Genomic DNA, 25,056 nt, shown 5'->3' with positions numbered 1-25,056 from the left:
GCTCTGCTGCTGCTCTGTCCTTCTACACAGTCTCTGCAGACACACTGACACTCCTCCACTCCTTCTGCTCCACACTCAGACACCTCCTCCACCTGGACCTCCACCTGGACCTCCACCTGGACCTGGACTACTCACATATTCTGAAGACAAAGCGCCTATGATGTAATATATGATGTAATATATGATGACTTTGTTTTGTTGCTGTAACTGAAGACCATGAAAGGAAGAACATGTTGATTTCACTGATGTTATTTAGTATTTTATAGTTTTGTAACTTCTCATATGATGGAAATATTGTAAAACAAACAAAACAGTGTATAAATATTAAACACCAGAGTTTCATATTTTGGTGGTAATGTCTCATTAATGTTTAAATTCTGTCAAAACAAATCTGGATCTGTAGACTCGGTCAGCAAAGTGTCCAAATGACAGAATCAAAACCTCCAAGAAACGAGCTGCAGATGTTGTGACTGAGCAGCTCAGTGTGTAGAGACGCTGCCTCTGAGATTAGAGTTTGTGGGTTTGATCCTCAGTTTGCTCTGGTTCAGGAAACTGATCTGGGTTGAGTTTTGAGGGCTGAAGTCCAAATGAAAGAGTGAAAAGCTCTGAGATAAAAGGTTTATGTTTAACTTAACTTTTTTCTAAGAATGATGAATTGTCAGTTTTTATAGAATTTTTTCTTTTTCTCCAAGAAATTTCACTTTTGTCAGTTTTCCTTTGGTTTCATTTATTCATCATCGACTTTGGGAATTCTTCCTCTTTTCAGAACCTGAATTGTTACGGAAATGTTTTGCTGTTTAGAATCTTCACTACTTTTGTATTTGATCTGATTGACAGTTAATGATTCATCATTACCATCCCCACCTCTACATGATGATTGTAAATGTTTATTTCTGAAGAAAAGACAGAAAGCAGCAGGTCTACAGCAAATCATCAAAGTTTATTTCATGCACATTTCAAAGCAAATCAAAGTAGAAGCTTCTATGATGAATGACAGCCCCATCAGTTTAGAAACAAACAAAAAGCTAAACATGAGCTCAGTTCTGTGGCACCAACCGGCTGCTGTGTGTTCACGTCTGGATCAAGTGTTTCCTGTCCGGCTGTCTGTTGGATTCAACAGCACCAACATGCAGCAGCAGCAGCAGCTCACATCCAAACTCTGAGCTCAGTTTCATGATGAGCCGGCCTGGTGGACGACACTGGAGGGAGAGTCCACATGGTGACGGCCCTCAGTCCCCAGAACCTGTCAGCACCGGGGTTCCTGTCCACAGATCTGATGATGAGGTCTGGAAGTGTGTTCACAGGACCTTCAGTCCTAAATTAACGCCTTTAAAAGTGATTGTTTGTCAGTCCTGAACCCAAAGAGATTTAATTTACTATCACAGACGACCGGAAAAAAAACCACCACATGTGATCCAAACTTTCAAATCACATTATTCACATCAGAGTTAAACCTCAGTCTCAGAAACTGTTTGAATCTCAGTGAGGATGTTGAAGTTCAGCTCTTCCAGCTGAGGAGGGACTGAAATGTCTCTCCTCCATATTATCTTCACCAGATCACCGGAGCTACCTTTTGTTGACAGGCTCATCGTGTCTGTCTCATCCAAACCTGGCAACTACGACCCTCACGGTGACGTACGTAACGTGGCCGGTGGGCGGGGCCAGAGAGTGACCGTTGGTACGAGTCGGACCGCGAAGATGTTTGAAAGAATCAAACCGTCAGTCATCTGGAAAAGGAAAAGGAAGAAGGTTGAGGAGGCAGAACAACAAGAACAAGGTAATGTGAAGTAATGCAGTGCTCACCAGGTGATGAACGTTTAGTGACAAAACGTCTGTTTTTAATTCAACATGTAGAAAAAGACTCAACGGCTGCACTGCTGCTAGCTTGCTAGTTAGCTAGCTAGTTAGCTAGCTGTAGACTGTCAGGCTCTGTCGCCACCGGCGGTCTCAGTTCTGTAGAAGAGAGAAACTGGAACTCAGAAGGTGACGGGTGGATTTTTATCTTTAGTCAAAATACATAAATTAGGTGTATGAATTTTACTTTTCTCCACATATTTTTTGTCCTTACTTAGTTGATTTAGTGTAGTTATTTGAGTGTAATTATGAAGAGATGTCCTGAAACGTAGCTTCCATCTTCCAGATGAGTTTGTGATGTTGTGTGTTTGTATGAAAAGAGTTGATGAGGAAAGTGACAAAGTTGTTGTGGTGTTACAAAGACGACTGCAGCAGCAACATGTCTGTGAAGAAGCTGTTCCAGGACAAAGCTCACGTTGAAGAGCTGAACGTTACCAAATACTTGTTCAGCTGATCTACAAGCAGAAACATTGTTGAAGGGAGGTGAACTCAGCTGACCAGGGGAAGATTGTCTGACAGCAATCTGAACTTAGTTTGCTGTGTTTGGTTATCTGTGTTAGTTTGAGCTGTTCAAGCAGAGGGAGGTCATCATGGAGACACCTGAACAGAAAAAAGTACACATGTGATTTACAGGAAATGACAAGAGGAAGAGCAACACTAACCAGGTGGTTCAGGTACAGCAGGTGAGAACAGGGAGGAGACATGAAAGTGAAAGTGTTCAGTCAGAGTTCAGACTCCATTTTGAGTGAACAGAGCAGCAGCAGCAGGAGGAGACGTCTGAGGCAGGGTGAGTTTTATTTCTGCATTATTGTTTTACAGGCAAAGTCTCTGATTCTTCTGTGAGAACAGCGTGACTGGAAACTAAATTCACACTGAACAACAGACAACAAACTCATATTTACAGTGTGTGTGTGTGTGTGTGTGTGTGTGTGTGTGTGTGTTACTTCCTGCTTCCTCGGTTGTGACTCAACACTTTTCTCGTGACTCTTGTGTTCTGAGCTCAGTCAGTGTTATGTTGCTTATCTCTCAGACTGACTCAAGTCCAGAATACAACAGTGGTTTTGTTTTACTGGATTGAATTTAATATTAAATATTTCCAGGGAATAAAATCCTCCAGTTATTTGCAGTCAGACCAGAATGTTCTGCAGCACAGACACAAGTTACATCCAATGACTGTTTGGTAACATTAGCTTTAAAATAAACTTGTTACTTAACAAGATTACTGTCATCATAAAGTAGCCTGTCATGTTACTGAGTTATCTACTGAGAGAAGTAATAATATATAGTATTGTTATAGTGGGTCTGCTACATGTAAACACAGTCAAACAGTATAAATTGTGTTTGTTTATTCAGTTTATTCAGTCATGGCAACAAAAACAGTTTGATTATTTAGTTTGTTTAGACAGAAAAAATAAAAAAAAAATCTCCTCACTTAAATTTCATAAGTATCAGCAAAAAATACTCGCAAATAGTTATTATTTTTAAACGAAACTGAAAGTGAGCTGGGTAACCGAGTGGATTGACTGACTGCCCTGACAAACACACAAGTAACACGGGAGAATCAACACAAACCGGTCTGTTGAGGATGAAAACACACACACAGACAAACAAACACACACACACCACTTTGCGCAGGGTCAGTCCCTCCTGTGGGATTGTGGATGTTTTCCCTCCCAGTCTGAACAGGAACTGCTGTGTGTGTGTGTGTGTGTGTGTGTGTGTGTGTGTGTGTGTGTGTGTGTGTTTGTGTGTGTGTGTGTGTGTGTGTTTGTGTCTGTGTTTTCATCCTCAGCAGACGAATTTGTCTTGATTCTCATGTCAATGTTACTTGACTAGACTTACTAGACTCTTGAACAAACTTGTTTTTATTTTCAATATTTTGTCCACCACTTCAGGTTCAGCTGAAAAATTGATTTAACAGTTGATCAGTAAATCGTTATCAGCAGGTTCAGCCTCAAAGGTCTGTTCTATAGACTTGGATCAAACTGCACAGGCATTCAAGATACTGTGTTGTCCAGTGTAGATACAATAATAATATTGTAGTAATATTTAGCACTAAGGACTGTGAGTCTCTAACATCTGAGGTTTAATCATATTGCAAAGTTTTTTTCTTGTTATTTCAAGCAAAAGATTCAAAAAATAATTAGTCATTGTGTTTGATGAACACCAATTGAAATGTGATATCACAACATGTATGGATTTTAGAAGCTTATGAAAACGTGATTCATTGCAGGACTATTCAGTGAGGTTACAGACTATTGAGCAAAGAACAGAGAGAAACTCAAACTGATCACACCACAAACCTGAGCAGGTGATCCAGGTACATGAAAAATGGAGGAAGCAACCAACAAGTTACAGAGAAAATGGCAGGCAGTTAGTTGAGTCTCTGTTTTGAGTGGACAGAGCAGGACAACATACTGAGGGACGTCCCTTTAATTACACATAAACATGGCCGATCTGTGTAAATGTCACTTTTGTTGAGCATCACATTGGGTGATGAGTCTGCAGCTTCACCAGCTCCATTTTACACTTTCCTCCTCCTCTTCATCTTGTTTCACCTGTTTGTCTTCCTCGTCTTCGTCCTCCTCAGTGCTTTCTGAAGTGCAGAAGATGAGTGATCGTGTGGAGGAAGAGGAGGACGGAGCAGAGTCTGCAGTCTCCAGCTGTCTGTCTCTGAAGAGTGACCAGTCCAAAGATTTACCTCTAACAGACTTCAGTACTGAACCTGGACCCTCAGACACACAGTAAGAAGACTGCCATGTTTTTAATTACTGAACTGTCACTATCAGAAATGTGTGCATTTAGAACTGTGTATTGACATGAAATAAATACAAACATGTTGGCTAGGCCTGCATGACATGAGGAAAATTTGCGATGTGCGATAACACTGTTCAATATTGCGATGACAGTATAACTTGCTTTAATAAACAAATATTGAAGTTTGCATATTATTAACTGAACGATGGCTAATGTTAGTTTTGAATTGTTCGTGTAGGTCTTTATGGTTGTATTGCAGCTGGTGATGGATGTTGGTTGTGTTTCCTCCAGAAGTTGCAACAACTGCTCAGCATGTTTTACACAGTACCTGTGTTTGTAACACGTCATCTCTCACGAATCCAAAATAAGTCCATATAGCATAAGTGCTGTTTATTTTCACCACAAGGTCTTCATCGACCACATTTTCATGGCTTTCTCTTTTTCTTCAGCCATCATAACCTGGCAATCACTACCAATCTGAAGCCGATTAATTTTGTCAGGATAGCTAACAGCTATCTGGGGCTTCATCTGATTGGCCCTTGTATCCAGGGCGCATGATTTTTCTTATTCATTGCTTGTCAGGCAGTCTTTTGCGATGTGTTGCACATGTTCATATCACGATGACGATGAAAATTAAATTTATGTTGGTGTTTCCAGAAGCCAGTACCACAGACGGTAGGGCTAGGAATTGTTAAGAACCTCACAATTCAATTTGATTTGATTCTTTAGGTCGTAATTCGATTCAGTATTGTTTCGATTCAATATTGATTTAAATGCTTCGATATCGATTCAGTAATAATCAGTAATCCCCTGGAGGAGAGTGCTACCCACGGGCACACGGTGCAGCAGTCAGGGAGACCTGCTGCGCCGGGAGTTTACAGTCTCCAAAAGAGTGGTGCGTCAGACATCGGCTACCCGCCTCTGCAGCTCTGACAGTGTTCCCGTGGCGCATCACCCTCCAACCGAGGGACCGAGTCGATATTGAATTGGGAAAAATATATTGCAATGCGCTGATGAATCAATATTTTACCCACTTCTAACAGATGGAGAGAGGGGCCTTCAGTCTCCAGCTGTGTGTCTATGAAGAGTGACTCATCCAAACGTTTTCTTCTGAACTTCAGTACTGAACCAGAACCCTCAGACACACAGTAAGAGAACTGATACTAACTTCAGTTTATATAATTAAATAATTACCATTATATGACTGTAGCTGCACAAAAAAGGGACAACATTATTTTTCTGGAACATACATTTTGAATCTTTGTGATTTGGATTATACGTAGCGACGAGACACGGTGGTGGGGTGGTAGATGGGTACTCATAAAATTTCTCCAAGATTGGCAGGTCTGATTTAGTCTTAAACGTGTTTAGTTTGCTCAGTTAAACCTTCAGGAGTTTGATGGCTTATTCAACGTGTTTGGCTGCGATGGAAGAATTACTGATGAATGAAGACGCACAAAATTCATCTCAGTGTCTTTACTGCAGATGGATCAAATGATCTGTTAAAAAGAAAAGAATTACAACTTTGACTGAATGTCAGGATGAGAAGCACAAAGTATTTTACAGATAGATAAATCACACAAATGAGGGATTTATGTTCTGCTTTAATGACAAGTGAGGATTTCTTCTTCATCTTTGCAAAGTAAAAGGCTCCATTGATGAGGGCTGGAAGTGTCTCATGGAAACTGTCCCAGAATCTTCACTCTGAGATTGTTTTTGTCTTCATCAAACCTTTTTTATCAAACACAGTTGTTGAAGACAGAGGAGGGTATATTGTACTAAGTGTGACCATGTACTTTGTCCAGTATGGTTTAAGTTTTTAATAGCTGCTAATGAGGTCATGTTTTATGGTCCTTTTTGTTTGTGTGATAAAATTTCCCATTAAAATAATTTTGCTCACTAAAATGAAATGATGCAAACTGCTCCACTGTGACTCAGACAGAAACAAAGTGTTAGTGATTGGGAGTTCAGTCCAGATTCAGACCTTGGATAAGACATACTTCTGTTTACAGTCTGTCTTCTCTTTTGTCAGACTGATCTATGATTTCTAATCTGAGTGATTTTCCTTTATCTCTTCAGAAAGACAGAGGGAAGTGTTTCTGTGGAGGAGCAGCCGTCCTGCTGTTCTTTGTGTCAGGACGTCCTGAAGGATCCAGTCTCTACCAGCTGTGGACACTGGTTCTGCAGACAGTGCATCACCTCATACTGGGACCAGTCTGCTTCATCAGGAGACTCCACCTGTCCCCAGTGTGGAGAAAGATCCAGAACAAGAGCTGGACTGCAGACAGTCAGTCAGACTAACACTGCACCAAGTAAGACTGAACATCTGTCTGCTGATGTCATCGTGTCTGAAAACAGGAACTGTTCATTTATTAAAGGAACAATTGTTGTGTTCTGTAGAGCATTTAATATTATCATGAATATCATTCATTCAAAAACATTTTTATTTATTCAAGATTCTTGCTCTCAATTTAATCCCAGAATATTTTCTTCTCTTTCAGCTGATAGTGTTCTGCAGGAGGCTTTAGATGAACATAAGATCAGTCTGAGGAGGAGATGTGAACATGTGACTGAAGGAAGTGATGAAACAGGAAGTGATGAAACAGGAAGTGGAACCCTCCTCAGCAGGATCTACACTGAGCTCTACATCACAGAGGGACAGAGTGAAGAGGTTAATACCCAACATGAGGTGAGACAGCTAGAGACAGCTTTCAAGATGGAGACCCTCCATGACACTCCAATCAGGTGCTGCGACATCTTTAAAGCCTCACCTGACCAACAGAGACGCATCAGAGTGGTTCTGACCAACGGCGTCGCTGGAGTTGGAAAAACCTTCTCGGTGCAGAAGTTCACTCTGGACTGGGCAGAGGGCTCCGAAAACCAAGATGTCAGTCTGCTGGTTCTGCTGTCGTTCAGGGAGCTGAACCTGATCAGAGATGAGCAGTACAGTCTTCTCAGGCTGCTCCATGTTTTCCATCCAACATTACAGAAGGTGACAGCAGAGAAGCTCACTGTCTGTAAACTTCTCTTCATCTTTGACGGCCTGGATGAAAGCAGACTTTCACTGGATTTCAACAACCATGAGGTCGTGTCTGATGTCACACAGGAGTCATCAGTCAGCGTGCTGCTGACAAACCTCATCCAAGCTGCTTCCCTTGGCTCTCGTCTGGATCACTTCCCGACCTGCAGCGGCCAATCAGATCCCTCCTTCATGTGTCGACAGGGTAACAGAAGTACGAGGCTTCACTGACGTCCAGAAGGAGGAGTACTTCAGGAGGAGGTTCAGTGATGAAGATCTGTCCAGCAGAATCATCTCACACATCAAGACCTCCAGGAGCCTCCACATCATGTGTCTGATCCCAGTCTTCTGCTGGATCACTGCTACAGTTCTGGACCACATGTTGACTACAGACCAGAGAGGAGAGCTGCCCAAGACCCTGACTGACATGTACTCACACTTCCTGCTGGTTCAGACAAAGAGGAAGAAGCAGAAGTACGATGAGGGACGTGAGAAGAGTCCACAGGAGCTGACGGAGGCTGACAGGGAAGTTCTTCTGAAGCTGGGGAGGCTGGCGTTTGAACATCTGGAGACAGGAAACATCATGTTCTACCAAGAAGACCTGGAGCGCTGTGGTCTTAATGTCACAGAGGCCTCGGTGTACTCAGGAGTTTGTACAGAGATCTTCAGAAGAGAGAGTGTGATCTTCCAGAAAACAGTCTACTGCTTTGTTCATCTGAGCGTTCAGGAGTTTCTGGCTGCAGTCTACATGTTCCACTGTTTCACCAACAGGAACACAAAGGTCCTGGAGGCTTTTCTTGAAGACTCAAAACCAAAGTCTGTTCTTGAGAAGATTTCCAAGTTTTTTGATAGGGGCACTGGTGGCCAGGAGACCCGTTACCCATCCCTGGATGACTTCCTGAGGAGAGCCATGGAGAAATCCCTTGAAAGTAAAAATGGTCACCTGGACCTGTTTGTTCGCTTCCTTCATGGCCTCTCTCTGGAGTCAAACCAGAGACTCTTAGGACGTCTGCTGGGTCGGACAGACAACAGTCCAGAACTCAAGCAGAGAGCCATCAACAACCTGAAGGAGATGAACAGAGATGACGTCTCTCCTGACAGAAGCATCAACATCTTCCACTGTCTGATGGAGATGAACGACCACTCAGTTCATCAGGAGATCCAAGAGTTCCTGAAGTCAGAGAACAGATCAGAGAAGGAACTCTCTGTGATCCACTGCTCAGCTCTGGCCTACATGCTGCAGATGTCAGAGGAGGTTCTGGATGAGTTGGACCTGAAGAAGTACAAAACATCAAAGGAGGGACGACTGAGACTGATTCCAGCTGTGAGGAACTGCAGGAAGGCTCTGTGAGTCCAGATGTGATTATCAACATTATAAATCAGTGTAGATTAGAAGTTTAATTCTTCAGATATATAAACTATAAAATAATTTATTTTAAAGAAGCGCTTCAATTTTTAGATACAGTTAGATTATTATTTTTAATAAACATGAGTGCAACAATGTAGATTCTTCAGTTTGATGTGTTTATAGCTGTCAGGTTGTTGAACTCAGTTATTCCATTTATTTCTAATGATCATTCAATTTGACAGTTTTTCTTCTATTGATCTTTCTTTGGCTGACAGAAGAAACCCTGGTGAAACTACTGAAAGAGGTTTTTTAACCACTATACTGAAGAGTTTAAAATAAGATCTGTATCATTGTTCATGTGATGTTTCTAAAGTCCTTGAGAATTAATTTCATGCAGTTAGTGTTATCATTATGACATTAGAGACATTTCACAGTGATGGAAATGGACCAAAAAGTTCCAGCTCAAATTAAAGGTTCTACTTTACCTTTTATACATGACATAAGGGGCTGCACAGTGGCCCAGTGGCTAGCACTGCTGCCTCACAGCTAGAAGATCGCCGGTTCGCGTCCCGGTTGGGACGCCTGGGATCTTTCTGTGTGGAGTTTGTATGTTCTCCCTGTGCAAGCGTGGGTTTTCACCGGGTACTCCGGCTTCCTCCCACAGTCCAAAAACATACTGAGCTTAATTGATCATTCTAAATTGTCCGTAGGTGTGAATGAGAGTGTGTGAGAGTGTTCGTCTCTATGTGTGGCCCTGCGATGGACCCCTGCCTTCGCCCTAAGTCAGCTGGGATAGGCTCCAGCCCCCCCCGCGACCCTGCAGAGGATTAAGCGGCGTACATAGATGATGGATGGATGGACATGACATAAGATCGTTTTTTGAATTGACTCTTACTTATCCTTGTAAATGGTAACTACTGCAGTGTACATTTTCTACTGCAGTGTACAACAGCATTTGAAAAGACAGTAGATGTATAATTCAAAATCACCATAAAATTGTTCATCATATACAGTAAGTCTTTATAAAAGTCAAATGTTCTGAATCACATTTGTATTATCGGGCAAAATATTAATAATTCAAAAGTAGATTTTTAAGATGGATTCTCTTCTCTTTTTGACGGGTAAAATATTATCAAAAAGACATAGTTAGAAAAAACAAAAGGCAAATCTTCAAACTCATCCATCTTAAATTCTGGAGGTGCACGATCATTCAGCACCATGATTTGTGGAGCCAACATGCTCGACACAAGACGTGCAATGATGTAAATATTAGCACTTAAACTCTCAAGCTAACACTGCTGGGCATAAACTAATCTTACTTTCTGGCCCAAAACATAGAATCAGGTCACACTGGCAGACTGTGGACATCATGGAAACCCAAGTGTAACTACATTTTCTCTTCCTTCATCTGCAAGATTAAAATAAAACACAGATTTGAAGTCTACAGGTTTCAGAGTGATGAGAATCACTGTTTCATGTCAAACACAGATAAGATGAAGGTTTGTTGAACCACTGATGAAAATAGCAAATGTTCATCAGAACAGAATGTTTGACATCAAATGCATGAAGCAAATATAAAGTTTCCTCTTTCATAGTAACATTTTTGTAATATCTGTGTCATGACAGACTGTATAGCTGTGGACTCTCAGAGACTCACTGTGAAGTTGTGGCCTCAGCTCTGAAGTCCAACCCGTCCCATCTGAGATTACTGGACCTGAGTGACAACAGCCTGAAGGATTCAGGAGTGAAGCTACTGTCTGTTGGACTGGAGAGTCAAAACTGTGCGCTAGAGAGTCTGAGGTCAGTTCATCGTCTTGTTTTTCCATTTATTCAATTCAAACCCTTCACTGAGACTTAAAGTTTAGTTAATTAACTTTCAGGATTTGCAGCAGCATAAATCTGAATCTTTCAGACATTATCTGTTTATCCAAATGGCTCCATCCTGTGGTGTTCAGAGGATGCTGCACTGAAGGACTATTCAGTGTTTGTTTGTTTATTTTTTCATTCAGTGTATTTCTAACGTTTAAGTGTCAGCAGCCAGCTGATGCCAGTCCCACTCATTTTACAAATAGGATCATAATTTAGAACTAATTTCACTGGAACTACTCGAGTACTTCCAGCGTTGGTATACCACAAGTTTATGGACAGCCTGCAGCCAATCAATATATCTTAAAACATTTACAGACATTTGATTTATTTGCAATGATTCATATTTTGTGTTGTCATCTGCTGGTCGGCAGTAATTCACAGTCAATAAAATGCTTCAGCCTTGGAGATCATTAGTCTGTAGGTAATGTGTAGAAATAATTATCAAACACATTTTTAAAGGAATGTCAGGCAACACTTTACAGTACAGTACACAAAAATGTGAGACGTTACTAAGAAACACGTGAGGAATGAAACAAATGACCTGGTAATCAATGAACTGATAATGAGAATAATGTGATGAAATCTTCGCCTAAGATGTTAAAACGTGATGCTATTTCTCGTCAAGGTGGAAAGCTGTCTTGCAATGTCAGTACATGACAAACAGCAGGCACCATCATGAGGTAATCTGGCTTTTGAGCTTGTCTTTCCAACTGCAAGAGACATAGTTGGTCCCCAAAAATGTAACCTTATTGATTGAAACAGCATTAAAATATCATGTGATCTGCTACTAAATTGAACGCTTACAAATATTATTGAGACCACAATACAAATTTGCATACCAGCGTTTTTTAAATCCAAGAATTCAAATCATAAACTCACAGACTTTTTGTGTTTTCCAGTGTTGAACCTGCATCCTGTTAGGGTCAGGTGTTTGGAGTTTGCATTTTCAACAACTTCAGCTCTGAGCAGATTATTTATCACTGAGGACTCTATCTTAATCTTGGAGCAAAGTGACACGCAGTGCAAGTGTCATTGCTAGTGTCAGATTGACACAGTTTTCATTTCCATGCCCAGCACCCATGTTGTGTAAATAGCTAATGAAGTTTCACCCTCCTGTGCACTCCTTAGCATGTTGGTCTTAAAGTGAGGTGTGGTCTGGCGCACTGATGGTGGATTGATATCTTGAAGCAGCAGAAAGGAACAGTGACATAAACCAACTAAAAGCTGTTTAGTCTGTTTTTTATGATTTCAGAGGCTGCTTTCATTTATTTTAAACATTTCCATGAACACAGTCATGTAACTGTAACAAATATCATGACAAATTTAATCAACGAAACTTAAAGCTGTAGTTACAAACTCTCCAAAGGAAATGAGTAAGGTGTTTTAACTAATCAGTAAAGTTTATCATCTGTTTTGTATGCATCCTAATGTTGAGATACACACAAACACACATTCACATAGTTTAAACATTGTGTCCATCACTTCAGTCATGCATCATTTTATTTCATTGTGTCATAGATGTGACAAGAGTCCTGCTTGCAGCTTGATATGATGATTTTGGTGCATTTCTTTGTGTTGTGCTTATCTCTGAATTTTTAGGAAATGTCTCTTCAAAATTCCTATGCTTCGTCTCGTTTTGCCATTTCAAATTTAAAATCTTCATCACAGCTTCTCCTGTAATGCCCCTTGTGGACTGTGGGGCAATGACTCTTGAGTATTCTGTTGGTGTTGGTATAATTATGGTTCGTGAATGTGTTTGTGAATAAGATGATATGTAAGATGGTTGTTGGTTAATTCTCGTCGTTTGTTTTGTGATTAAATGGTTTTGAGTTTTAACAAGGATGATAAAAAATGTTGGTACTGTGAGTGAAAGGGTGTTTGCTGGGAGACACTCCCCATCTGTTAGAGAGCTGGTAGATGGGAACGTACATGATGAATGTGGTTGGAACTTGTAAAACTAAGTAAGGCCAAGTCTTTGTTACCGCTGGGATATTAAGTAAGTGCGTGTTGTTCGGGTTGGAGGAAGAATGAATGCAAATTTGAGTTGCGGATTTTCACTGTCCACTTTGTCTTAACAGTTTACTTGGAACACGCAATTTTCAATCTCTTACAAGCAGCAAAGTGTGAATACATGAACTGCTCCGAAAACGAAGTGAAAGTTAAAAATTGCGCTGGTAGCAGAGAGAGACCCAGCTGTCTCTGTATCGTTGGCATGGAGACAAGTCCCGGTGTACACGTGCTGACCCAACCAAAACACAAGTAAAGAAATAACAATTCGGGGGCCACAAACAGGAGGCCGGCGGGCTGGATGCAGCCCAGGACCGCTGCTTTATGCCATACGTCTCACTTTGTGCCCAGATTTTCCTCTGTTTAACCAGCAAAATGGACCCTAAATTCACTAGGGTGATGCACTTCACGCCATGTGCTTTAGACTGTCTAAATAGGGCCCTGAATGTTTTCGAGCAGGAACGTTGTCTTCTAAACTTACATAATTATTCTTTTTTCAGATTGAGATGCTGCACTTTGTCAGAGATCAGCTGTGCTTCTCTGGTCTCAGCTCTGAAGTCCAACCCCTCCCATCTGAGAGAGCTGGACCTGAGTGAAAACAAGCTGCAGGATTCAGGAGTGAAGCTGCTGTGTGATTTTCTACAGAGTCCAAACTGTAGACTGGAGACTCTGAGGTCAGTTCACTGCCTCTGTTACTGTTGGATTGTTAAATTAACATTTGAGTTTACATTCAAACATTACTTGCATCCATAAAGTTATAAATCTCCTTCATATGTTCATTGTTTTTTCCATTTAGATTTAATCTTCAGACTTCTGTTTCTTAAAATAACCATAGAAAAAAGAAAATAAAAAATAAATGTTTGATTTAATCTATTAAATCACCTGGATTTTTATGTATCCAGCCCCCCTTGGATCGCTTTTGATCAATTCTTAAAACTTATTAGAAAAAAGAAAAAAAAGATCAAACATAGAGCTTGTTGTAACACTTTTTCATACCGCGACTTTCTTATGCAGGATTACGCGTGAGATTTTGACTGGTCTGGATGTGCATTGTATTGATATCAATCAGTGGTGTCAGGGGTTCTAAATTCATACTAGTCCCGTTAGCATCTAGTGTTAGCGCGATTAGCAGTTAGCTGCTAATGGTGGTTTGGTCCACTGATGCAGGGATATTGAAAACATTAGTGTGTTGATTATGATAACCAACCACAGCGCAGTTTACATGCGAGTGACGTTTAGACATCTTGTTCTCCTCAGTAATGGCAGCTGCGCTTGGTGTTTCTGGTAGCGGCCAATATGCATGTTTTAACAAGAGAAGTTGCGATTTCAGGGTGATGACTCCTTTAACAGAAGATGCTCTGAACTTTTTTTTTACACACATTACCCCATTATATATGGGGCAGCTTTAGCTCATTGGGTAAAGTTGGTGGACTGGTGATTCATTGGTTCGAATCCTGGCTCCCCTGTGGCGAAACTGAGCTACATGTCGAAGTACCCTTGAGCAAGATACTGAACCCCAAAATTGCTCCTGATGTGCAGTTGGCCTCTGCCATCAATAAGTAAGGCTGAGCTAGTGACTCATCCAGGCCCTCGCCCCGGTAACCCCTGCGCCCCATTGATTAAAGGGGCGGAAAAAGCGGAAGAAAGTGGAACGAAACATTGGTATAATTAATTGATTTTTATCTCCATCATTTATTCTTTGGTCAGATTAATCAGCTGCAGGTTGTCAGAGACCAGCTGTGCTTCTCTGGAGTCCAACACCTCCCACCTGAGGCTGGACCTGAGTAGAAACAACCCTATGGGATTCAGGAGTGAAGCTGAGACTGAAGACTGGTGACTCTGAGGTCAGTAGAGGGTTGGAGTCAGTTCATGCTGGTTTCAGCAGTATTTTACTAAACACAGTATCAAAGTAAAAATCCAGTATTTCCTGCTTTCCTCAGTGAAGCTGTGAGAGGAGAACAGTCAGCCAATCAGACGAGCCAGAAGCTTGTTGTGATCGTGTGTTTTAGTTGATGTGAAGACGACTGTTGTTGTTGTGTTCATGTCTACAGGAAATAAAGCTGATCACAGCTGACAGCATCACAGGATGTATAGAGACAGTGTCCTCATTCATCAAACTGTCAGAGCATCAAATCTGATCTCAAAGTGTTTGTTCTCTCATTTCAACACTGAAGAACTCATCAGTTCATCTTTGTCATAGCTCTCAGATCAGTCTGACTGAAGGCTCTTATTTCAGAGAACCATCATTACATTTAGTAACCATGTGGTCTGGATACAGACCAGAACCTCTGCTGAAGTCCAGAAACCACAGCTAATGTTTTACTGGTCAATGTAGGACCTTTACTGTTATATTTATATCTGCCCATGTGTCATTTGATTTGTCCAAATATTTTATAACAGACTCTATATTTACATATTTGTCATGTCATGTTTCCAAAGTAGATGAAATATTTAAATGTGAGTGAGACTCTGGTTTTTAACAGCAGTAAATCATCTTTAAAGTGAGCTGTGAGTATCTGTGTTCCTGCAGTAATGATGCGTTCAGGGACTGTCAGCAGTTTATTTCCACTGTGTCCTTCAGTGAAACCTGCAGAGTAAACAGACTTGATGTCCAAAGTGTCTGCAGCTCTGTGAGCTTCACTCCAACATGTTAACATGAAGCTGAAAGGAAGCTGGCTATGCTACACAGCCGCTCCACTTGTGGTCTGAACAGGACTGAAGTCCTGCTGGTCTTTATATCACTGACTGACAGCTGATGGAGGGAGTCTCTGGAAACACTCATTTATCACTTCTGCTGTCTCTCTGCTTCTCTCATCAGGTGGAAGGGGGGGTCTCTGTGAGAGAGATGAGAAAGGTGGAGGTGTTGAGAGGATCAGCTGTGTCCTGATGATCCAGAGAGGTTGAAGCAGCACCATCAGCTGGTGGGTGGAGAGGCTCTGACTGGGCCGTGTTACTGGGAGGTGGAGTGGAGAGGAGAGCTTCATCCAGCAGTGACTGACGGACCAATCACAACAAGTGGAGATGACTGTCAGTGCTGCAGTGTGAACTGCTCTGAGATCAGCTCCACTGTCAAACACAATGTCCAGTCCAGCATCATCCCTGTGTTCCTCTGGATGTGACAGAGTATCATCAGTGTATCTGGACTGCTCTGCTGCTGCTCTGTCCTTCTACACAGTCTCTGCACACACACTGACACTCCTCCACTCCTTCTGCTCCACACTCAGACACCTCCTCCACCTGGACCTCCACCTGGACCTGGAGCTTTATTCTTTTATTCACTCACATATTCTGAAGACAAAGCGCCTATGATGTAATATATGATGACTTTGTTTTGTTGCTGTAACTGAAGACCATGAAAGGAAGAACGTGTTGATTTCACTGATGTTATTTAGTATTTTATAGTTTTGTAACTTCTCATATGTTGGAAATGTTGTAAAACAAACAGTGTATAAATATTAAACACCAGAGTTTCATATTTTGGTGGTAATGTCTTTTATTAATGTTCAAATTCTGTCTTAAGATTTTTTTCTAGTAGGAAACAAATCTGGATCTGTAGACTCGGTCAGCAAAGTGTCCAAATGACAGAATCAAAACCTCCAACAAACGAGCTGCAGATGTTGTGACTGAGCAGCTCAGTGTGTAGAGACGCTGCCTCTGAGATTAGAGTTTGTGGGTTTGATCCTCAGTTTGCTCTGGTTCAGGAAACTGATCTGGGTTGAGTTTTGAGGGCTGAAGTCCAAATGAAAGAGTGAAAAGCTCTGAGAGAAAAGGATTATTTTTAACTTAACTTTTTTCTAAGAATGATGAATTGTCAGTTTTTATAGAATTTTTGCTTTTTCTCCAAGAAATTTCACTTTTGTCAGTTTTCCTTTGGTTTCATTTATTCATCATTGACTTTGGGAATTCTTCCACTTTTCAGAACCTGAATTGTTACGGAAATGTTTTGCTCTGTTCAGAATCTTCACTACTTTTGTATTTGATCTGATTGACAGTTAATGATTCATCATTACCATCCCCACCTCTACATGATGATTGTCAATGTTTATTTCTGGAGAAAAGACAAAAAGCAGCAGGTCTACAGCAAATCATCAAAGTTTATTTCCTGCACATTTCAAAGCAAATCAAAGTAGAAGCTTCTATGATGAATGACAGCCCCATCAGTTTAGAAACAAACAAAAAGCTAAACATGAGCTCAGTTCTGTGGCACCAACCGGCTGCTGTGTGTTCACGTCTGGATCAAGTGTTTCCTGTCCGGCTGTCTGTTGGACTCAACAACACCAACATGCAGCAGCAGCAGCTCACATCCAAACTCTGAGCTCAGCTTCTCACAGAACCACTGAAACGACCCAAATCTGCAGTTCTGGAGCTCTTCAGACCTGCAGAGTGAGTCACCCTCTAGTGGTCAAATAAAACAAACAGTGCATAAACCCTGTTAATCTGTCACTCAAATAAATTAGCTCAGTAATTTAGCTCTCAGGTCATCATCCTTCAGCCAGTATTTACACCAGTGCTTCAGCCACTTCAACATATTTTACAATCTACAGACAAACAATAGAAAACATCGACCCAAATTCACCTTTTGGTAAATCATTTGTGATTCTGTTAAAAAGCTGCGTGAGGAGAGAAGCTGGACGTAAACAAATGTCCAAACAGAAAAGTAGAAAACAGGCACACGTTGAGGGTTTGGAGATCGCTCGCTTTCACGTGTTGCTGCTCTCAGGAGAGAAATGGAACCGTTGAGCTGTTTCATGATGAGCCGGCCTGTTGGACGACACTGGAGGGAGAGTCCACATGGTGACGGCCCTCAGTCCCCAGAACCTGTCAGCACCGGGGTTAAAGGGCAGGTTCGGTCCGACATCGCTCAGCTGACTGCTCACTTTCCTGTCCACAGATCTGATGATGACGTCTGGAAGTGTGTTCACAGGACCTTCAGTCCTAAATTAACGCCTTTAAAAGTGATTGTTTGTCCGTCCTGAACCCAAAGAGATTTAATTGGCCAGGAGGAGGAGAGGATGATTGGATGTTCATTTTTAGGTGAACTGTTCCTTTAAGCTGTTTCCCACCAAATTCTAAAGTAATCGTGCACATTGTGTTTGAAACAAGCGCAGCACAAAACTCTCGGCAGCGTTTTTGCTCCCTCCATGATGAACTTCCTGTTTCTGACAAATCCATCAGCTCTCAGCTCTGACAGGTGAGTACTTCCTGTTCTCCTCCTCTGTGACCAGCAGCTGAAGATCTTTGGGTTGTGGACCAAACACTCGTCGACATCTTCACACATTTTATAAAGAGGAACATCTCGATACTTGTCAGACGATCAACATGAAGATAACAATCATGAGCTGCAGACTTTCTGAGGAGTGTGAAGTCAGTGGTGTGAATCTGTGACAGCGGGATCAGACTACGTTCAGAATCTGTGCAGCCAAATGAGTGAATGCAAAGTCGGACGGCAGCGTCAGAGCTCGACAACTACAACCTCAAAACTACACTGAAGAAAAATCCAGAACAACAAGCAGCCTTTGTTATCGAGGCTCCATTACACAGCAGAAAGGCTGCAGCTGAACGTTTCCAGGAGCCCAAAATGACTCTTCAGATCGATGATCGTTCAGACGCCAAAACTAGTTCAGCTCACTGTCATTTAAGACCGACACAATGAGGAATCATCATCTGAGAGGCTGGAACAGTGATCTCCTTCATCAACTACTCACTTGATGTTTGTCTGTCCACTAACTGATTAACCGAGCGACCAGCTGCTGCAGCGCGACACCAGATGGGAGGAAACAAACAAGAACACAAGAGAAACTGACTCACAATGATCAGATCAGTTTTCTTTAACACACAAACTCAATCTGAGAGAAAAAACAACAACTGCTAGAAAAATATCATCACGTGCCTTTTAAACCCAACACACCTGTTTCACTGCTGTGTGTGTGTGTGTGTGTGTGTGTGTGTGTGTGTTCAACAGTTTATAAGCTGAAAGTAGAGAGCCAGCCATCGCTGTGCTTGGCACTGGTTAAAGTTCATCAGTAGAGAGAGCAGAATGCGCTCACAACCCCCCTCCTCTTCCTCCTTCTCCTCCTCCTCTTCCTCCTTCTCCTCCTCCTCTTCCTCCTTCTCCTTCTCCTCCTCCTCCTCTTCCTCCTCCTGGTGGGTGAAGTTCTGTCTCCGTGGTTTCAGGCGCCCGTCACTCGTCTGAGCCGGCCGAGCGTTTCTGGCTTCTTTTGCGAGGAGATCTTTTGGGAGAAGCTTTGTCTGGAGGAAGAGAGACACAGTGTGACTGCAGGTCAAACACTTCTCACATATTCACACATTATTTTCTAGGTTCGGTTCAGTTGTGCATCGATCAGCCACCACATTAAAACCACTGACAGCTCAAGTGAACGACACGGTTCGTCTGGTTCCGATGCAGCGTTCTGGTGAGAAACCTCGGGTCGGGCAGCAGAACATCGCTGCAGACCGAGTCCAATGTTCCCCGACACACCACAGAAACCACTCAGGGCTCAACTCAGTCTGTGACCACGTCTGGACGTCCAACCAGTCGAGGTAGATGAGCGCCCATCACTGGGTCCGGTTCTGATCCAGGTTTCTGTCTGTTAGAAGGCAGCTGTTTGTCTCAGAACAACTAGCTGACGCGACATTTCAGCTGTCAGCGGCTCTGATGCTGCGGCTGATCGCTGCAGGTTCACAATGTAACAACTGACTGACACAATAACTGGGCACCAATATGAGCTGTAAACTATAAACTGGGCCCAGATTTAACGATTCATTCATCAGTGTGACGAAATACGTTTGTATATTTTTAAATATTCAGTATTTTGAAGCTCAGCGAAAATACAAACGATTGTTGGACGATTTCACTGAGATGCTTCTGATCCGACCAGGAGAGAGAAACAAGGTGAACCAGAGAGGACAGACATGCAGTCCGACTGTTCAAGAGTCCAAACAGTTTGATAGATTTAAACAGATTCATTAAAAGACACACACACACACACACACACACACACACAGACCTCACCTCTGCGACTCTGCACTGAAGACGCAGGGAAACATGAGAGCAGGAAGGCAGAGAGAGAAACAGAGGAGAGAGAGAGTGATCGTCGTGCACAGCGAAGGTTAAAGTTGATTCAGAAACAGGTGAAGCAGGAAGAGAACACACACATCAGCTGATTCTAAGAGGAAGCAAACACAACGTGAGAGAGTTTGGACCGAACATGGACCATCTGAACTGCTGAAACTAGAGTTTCAATCCATTTAACTGGACTTAATATTACTGCCGTCCCTCAAATCCAGCAGATGATCAGAATCTGTGGAAAGAACAAATAGAAACCAGCAGCCAGTTTTCTGGCTGATGTCTCGTTTGATGATCTGCGTCATTAAGAGTCTTCAGTGTTAAACAGACGCTTTCAGAACGTGTTTAAAGTTCCTGTACAAACTTCATCTACTTATTTATTTACTGCTGTAACTTCCCAGCCAGCTTTTTTAATGTTCTGATGTTTAAATATAAAATGTCATTTGTTGAACAGCAGATTCAAAGTTAAAATGTTTTGTCTCTTGACTGATATGAAGTTTGAACTTTTGTTAAATGTTGTGTGTTGGTGGAGTTTTAAATCAACTCGACAGCATTTAAAGGATAAATAACTCTTCAGTTATTTAAAGAAACAGAACAAAGAGTTGCAGCTTCTTCTGGATCTGATCGTGTTAAATGAACAGATGATATTGTCTCTGATCGATCAGACACCTGAAGTCCATCAGGATCTTTTGCTGGCGGACTTTGTCACACTGTCAACTCTTCCAGCTAGAAACATGTTTCCAACACACCTGCCTCACCTGTCAGACAGTTTCACTTTGACTCCTTAAAGCAGCTTTAAATATGTTTTTCACTGCGATCAGAAACAAACAGCAGCCTGAGAGTCTGAGATAACGTAGAGCAGCTTCTCGTCTGGGAGCGTTTTATGTGAAGTGAAGCAGCAGAAAACAGAAGCAGTCGTTCGAGATGTCTGAGTGCAGGATGTGGCGCGTACGTACTGATCTGGTTGAGTGTTTCCTGAGGGATCCAGCTCAGGTCGACGTCGTTGTGGCTCGAAGTTCCCATTTCCACCTTCGGAGCTGGACGCCTCCTCTGCACACACACAGGAAGTCAAGTCAACGTTTCTCCTGCTGCCTCCGTCTTTACATGTTGTTAGAAAATCATTCTGCAGCAGATCTCAGCAGATTTCAGTCCTTTTGGAAACTGCTTGTTATCTTAGTTATAGTTCTAACAATCAGTTCTGTCACACTGAACAGACGTCAGCATGAATTTAAAACTGAACTGATGAGCATCTTAACTCATCTGTACCTTTCTGGACTCCAGCAGCTGGTGCAGGCCGACGACGACCAGCAGCCCGAGGCCTGACAGGAAGACGTACATGAAGATCCTGAAGAGAAGAGGAACACATGAAGATTCAAGAAGGAGCGCAAATCAAAGTATGGCACAGAGAAGATGTTAATCACACTGACGTCTCTCCGTCCAGGCCGTCCTCTCGCTCAGTGATGGTGACCGTCTGGTTGAACACGGCGTCCTGGAAGACGATTCCCTGCAGAGGGGAGGAGAAATGTGGAGATGAGGTGAGAGAGGAGGAAAAGACGAGAGCAAAGAAAAAGCAGCTGAACGATAGAGGAAAGTGGTGAGATAAGATAAACAGAGAGCGGTTATTCCTTCTGCTCTCATCTCTGTCAGGCGTGATAAGGAGGTCAGAGTTCACCGACATGAACTCAACATGCATTTTGACGCAGAATATTAATTCTGAGGTTTGAATAGAGATGAAGCTTCTTCTCTAACGACTCCAGTCTGCTTACGTTGCTGTCCTTGTAGTTGAGGTTGATGACGAGTCCGAACGGCCGCCCTCCCATCGGCTCTGCGGGGATGAAGGAGTACTCGAAGGTGGCCTGTCTGCCGGAGGGAACCACGGTGCCGAGCTGGAGAGCCGTGAAGTTCTGGATGTAGAACTGGTAATCCTGTGAGGGACCAACAGAACCGAGTCAAAAAGAGCTAAACTGAGACGCTCCGCTGGTTCATTATTGGCCCCGAGAAGTCAAAACTGCTCTGCTAAAACAGAAACGTGTGTTTTGGTACCTGTGGGTAACGGAAGGAGGCGTCCAGAGACTCCACCACGAAGTTCTCTGAGCCCTTGTTGGTGAAGCCGAGCAGGAACTTGACGATGTTGTTGGCGGGGAAGTCTGGACAGAAACAATGTGAGTTCACAACAACGCCGTGTGTAAAATAAAATAGACCAGAGCTGAAGCGTCCCAGAGGGCAGAGTTACCTTCTCCTTTGACAAACAGGATGGTGGTGTCGGCGTTGGGGGAAGCTTTCACTTCGCCAACCAACGCTTCTTCTTCTTCATCTTCTTTTTCTTCCGTCTGCACAAACACAGAAACATGTTCAAGATTAACTTCTTCTCTGTAACTGGCACATTAACTTTCTGTCTGCTGACTGATGAAGTCACATCTGATCAGCCTAAAATACTGGAATTAGTTTCAAGTCTCACATCAAACTGATAACATGTGATTATTGATTAGAAACAAGACAAGTAAAAACAACAAACAGCTTGTTGTTAACTCGTAACTCACATGTTTGATTAAACTGCAGAGTAACAAGTATCACAGTGTGCAGTTGTATTGATGAGTGATATTTGTATTGTTGGCGTTTTTACTCACGTCACTCACCAGCTCCGCATTCTCATCATCTTCCACTTCCGCCTCGTCATCTTCATCCTCTGCAGTCACATCGTCCACGACATCTTCGTCCACAGCCTCAGCCTCCTCATCCTCAGTCAGATCCTGGGCGCTCACCTCCGGTCCTGATCGGTGGGAAACAAGACACATGTTAAAGACTATTCATTAAAATCTGTTGGGTTGTTTTTATGATCAGACAGTACGCAGTGAGAGAGACTACTAGGGGAAAGACTCTGTTTTTGGGAGCTCTTTAAAGTGTCTGTTACGAACTTCTTCACCCACAAAACAACTGAGAAACCACCGAGTGAGGTGATGACATGTTATCATCTTCTGTGGAGCTGTGACTGACAGGTCCACTCACTACAGACACAAAGACATAACACAGATACTGACTGCAGCTTTTTAGCATCATCCACCTGCTCCTACATTGTCACATCCAGCCCTCAGACCTGCTATAGACCCAACTACCATTAAGACGGCTGAACATTTCATATCATTCCATCTATAATGAGTCAGGTGGAGTAAAATGCAGCATTCAACAGCAGCCTCAAAACTGAAATCACCTCAGACAATCTCAACTTTATTAACATGAAGCCAAAGATTAGGCTCAGATTAACTCACCCAGGAACACAATCAGAGCCAACAGACTATCAGTCCTGCTTAACTGCTCTTATCTTCAGCGACTAATTCACATCAAATTATTAATTAAAACATGTTCATTCGCACTTAAATTACATGGCTGTTATAATGAATGCCCTTATATGACGTCAGTGGTGATTTAAAACAACATCACTGAGATTTAGCCGTTAGCTGTTAGCTGTGTTAGCTATCCTAACACCAAGAAGCGTTAGCCACATTTACGCAGCGTTTACTACCGTGTATTGATTACTGTGATTGTTATGTTGATATCTAAGAGTTGACAGATTATTAAAACAAGTCTGACTTTGCAAGAAGCTGCTGAGCGACAGGCAGCACGTCAGTGAGCCACTTAGCGTCTCCGCTAACAGCTGGCTAGCTAGCTAGCTAGCTAGCAGGCAGAGAGTAAGGACACGTCAGTGTAAGCAGGCGGATAAACTGCACACAATCAGCAAACTGTGACTCACAACTGTTGGATATTAAACATTCACAGAGAGACAAGCTACAGGGAAATCAATCGGCAAGGCACAAAGAGGGTGAAGAACTATTTTTATATCCAGTTACTTCCACCAGCTAGCACATGTCAAAGAACGGCCTTCCCCTTTTACATAGAGGCTAGTTAGCTGAGCAGCTAGTTAGCATGTCAAAGCTTCGTGGCTCATTAACGGTCCTCTTCTGCCCGCCGAGGTGAGCAGCCGTGTCACAGACGTACCTTTGAGGAGGAGAGTCGCCGGGAAGGCCAACAGCAGCACCAGCAGCAGTTTAGGGACAAATTTCATCATTTTGAAGTCGAAATCAGTGCGTTCTCATTCAGAGTCGGTCAGACAGGCTGGCTGAGAGAGACGCCGCACCGCTTCCGTTACAATCAATGCCACGCATGCGCAAAACACATGGACCAGTAGGTGTTGTGACGAAATATGTTCACTGCTCGATTTATGTCTCCACGGCGCTGAGCTCCGGGGTTAGACTGGTTTTGGTGAAGCGTCGTGGAGACAGACCGCCGGCCAGTGAAGGCAGGTTGAGGTTCAGCCCGTCAGAAGACGTCCTGCTGAGTTCAGGACCGAAAGGTCGTTCAGCTGGACACAAACCGACTGGGAAACAGATTTGGACACAACACCGGAAGCTGAAGTCTGGATAGAAAAGCCGTTTCATAATAAATCTTAATTTAATGACTGACGTGACAAACTTAACCTTTCAAAATAAAGGATTCCAACAAACGTATATTTGTGCCAGTTAGAAAAAAGACGAAAACTTTTCGAATCATAATTATAACTTAATTTGATTATATGATTTACCACAGACTGTTTTCATTCCTAATTACGAGATAAAAAATAATTAAATAAATAAATAAAAGAAATATAAGGGTTTTTTGTAAAAAAATAAACAAATACAATAAAAAGTTATGGCAATGAAATAAAAACTGGAAATTCTGAAATAAAAGATAAAAGTTAAAAAAATCGTAATTTTGACTTTTTAACTTTAAAGTGGTTTTCTTGTTGATTTTCAGAAGCAGCAGTTGAGGTGTATGTTTGGACCTCACTGCTTCCTGTAGATCCAGTGTCGCCTGTGTGACGTCAGTCAGTCGGCAGCTTTGATTTCACCTTTCATTCCATGTCATCGTCCGCTGTTATCAGTCTTTTCTTGGTGTGTTAAGTCATGACCATTAACAGTAATATTGAACTGGCCGACCGACCGCTGCAGCACATTTCATCAGTGGGCCGGAGGATCAATCATCTTCACTGTCATGATTTAAACTTTTTGTCATAATTTAAACTTTTTGTTATAATTTTAATTTTATCCTTATTTTAACTTTTTATCATGATTTTATTTTTTATCCTAATATTGACTTTTTTGT

At 42.3% G+C, this 25,056-nt stretch overlaps 2 protein-coding genes across 5 annotated transcripts; one reads left to right on the top strand and one right to left on the bottom strand.

The window, feature by feature from the left end:
* Window positions 1-1,310: 1,310 nt before the first annotated feature.
* Window positions 1,311-18,699, top strand: LOC119009060 (protein NLRC3-like). The gene is given in 9 exon segments (XM_037080039.1): window positions 1,311-1,777; window positions 4,445-4,598; window positions 6,691-6,923; window positions 7,113-7,755; window positions 7,757-8,977; window positions 10,605-10,778; window positions 13,355-13,528; window positions 14,562-14,698; window positions 15,673-18,699. Coding segments are annotated over 8 exon segments (2,979 nt in total). The 5' UTR covers window positions 1,311-1,527; the 3' UTR covers window positions 14,692-14,698; window positions 15,673-18,699.
* On the bottom strand, window positions 16,931-24,238 carry ssr1 (signal sequence receptor, alpha). 4 transcript variants are annotated; one of them, XM_037080113.1, is made up of 10 exons: window positions 23,914-24,238; window positions 22,557-22,690; window positions 22,154-22,250; window positions 21,964-22,067; window positions 21,687-21,845; window positions 21,348-21,424; window positions 21,187-21,265; window positions 20,877-20,970; window positions 19,867-19,881; window positions 16,931-19,103 (listed from the first exon to the last, which is right to left on the bottom strand). In XM_037080113.1, exons 1-10 carry the CDS (start codon window positions 23,981-23,983, stop codon window positions 19,036-19,038), a joined length of 897 nt encoding a protein of 298 aa, XP_036936008.1. In that variant the 5' UTR covers window positions 23,984-24,238; the 3' UTR covers window positions 16,931-19,035. The 4 variants fall into 4 exon arrangements, with proteins under 4 accessions (XP_036936008.1, XP_036936007.1, XP_036936010.1 ...); XM_037080112.1 differs by having other exon boundaries at window positions 22,548-22,690; window positions 23,914-24,231; XM_037080115.1 differs by lacking the exon at window positions 19,867-19,881 and having other exon boundaries at window positions 23,914-24,223.
* Between the last annotated feature and the right edge of the window lie 818 nt (window positions 24,239-25,056).

The sequence above is a fragment of the Acanthopagrus latus genome, chromosome 19 (assembly GCF_904848185.1).
Source record: "Acanthopagrus latus isolate v.2019 chromosome 19, fAcaLat1.1, whole genome shotgun sequence".
NCBI lineage: Eukaryota > Metazoa > Chordata > Actinopteri > Spariformes > Sparidae > Acanthopagrus > Acanthopagrus latus.
Note: the sequence above shows the minus strand (reverse complement) of the source record. Positions and strands in the feature narration are given on the sequence as shown.

What these genes read in the sequence shown, in the direction of transcription:
- ssr1 (XM_037080112.1), bottom strand. Translation starts at nt 23,983, where the DNA reads ATGATGAAATTTGTCCCTAAACTGCTGCTGGTGCTGCTGTTGGCCTTC. An exon ending in CCTCCTTCCGTTACCCACAG is followed by an intron (nt 21,846 to 21,963) that starts GTACCAAAACAC and finishes GGTCCCTCACAG; the next exon opens with GATTACCAGTTCTACATCCA. An exon ending in AGCTGCTGGAGTCCAGAAAG is followed by an intron (nt 20,971 to 21,186) that starts GTACAGATGAGT and finishes GTGTGTGTGCAG; the next exon opens with AGGAGGCGTCCAGCTCCGAA.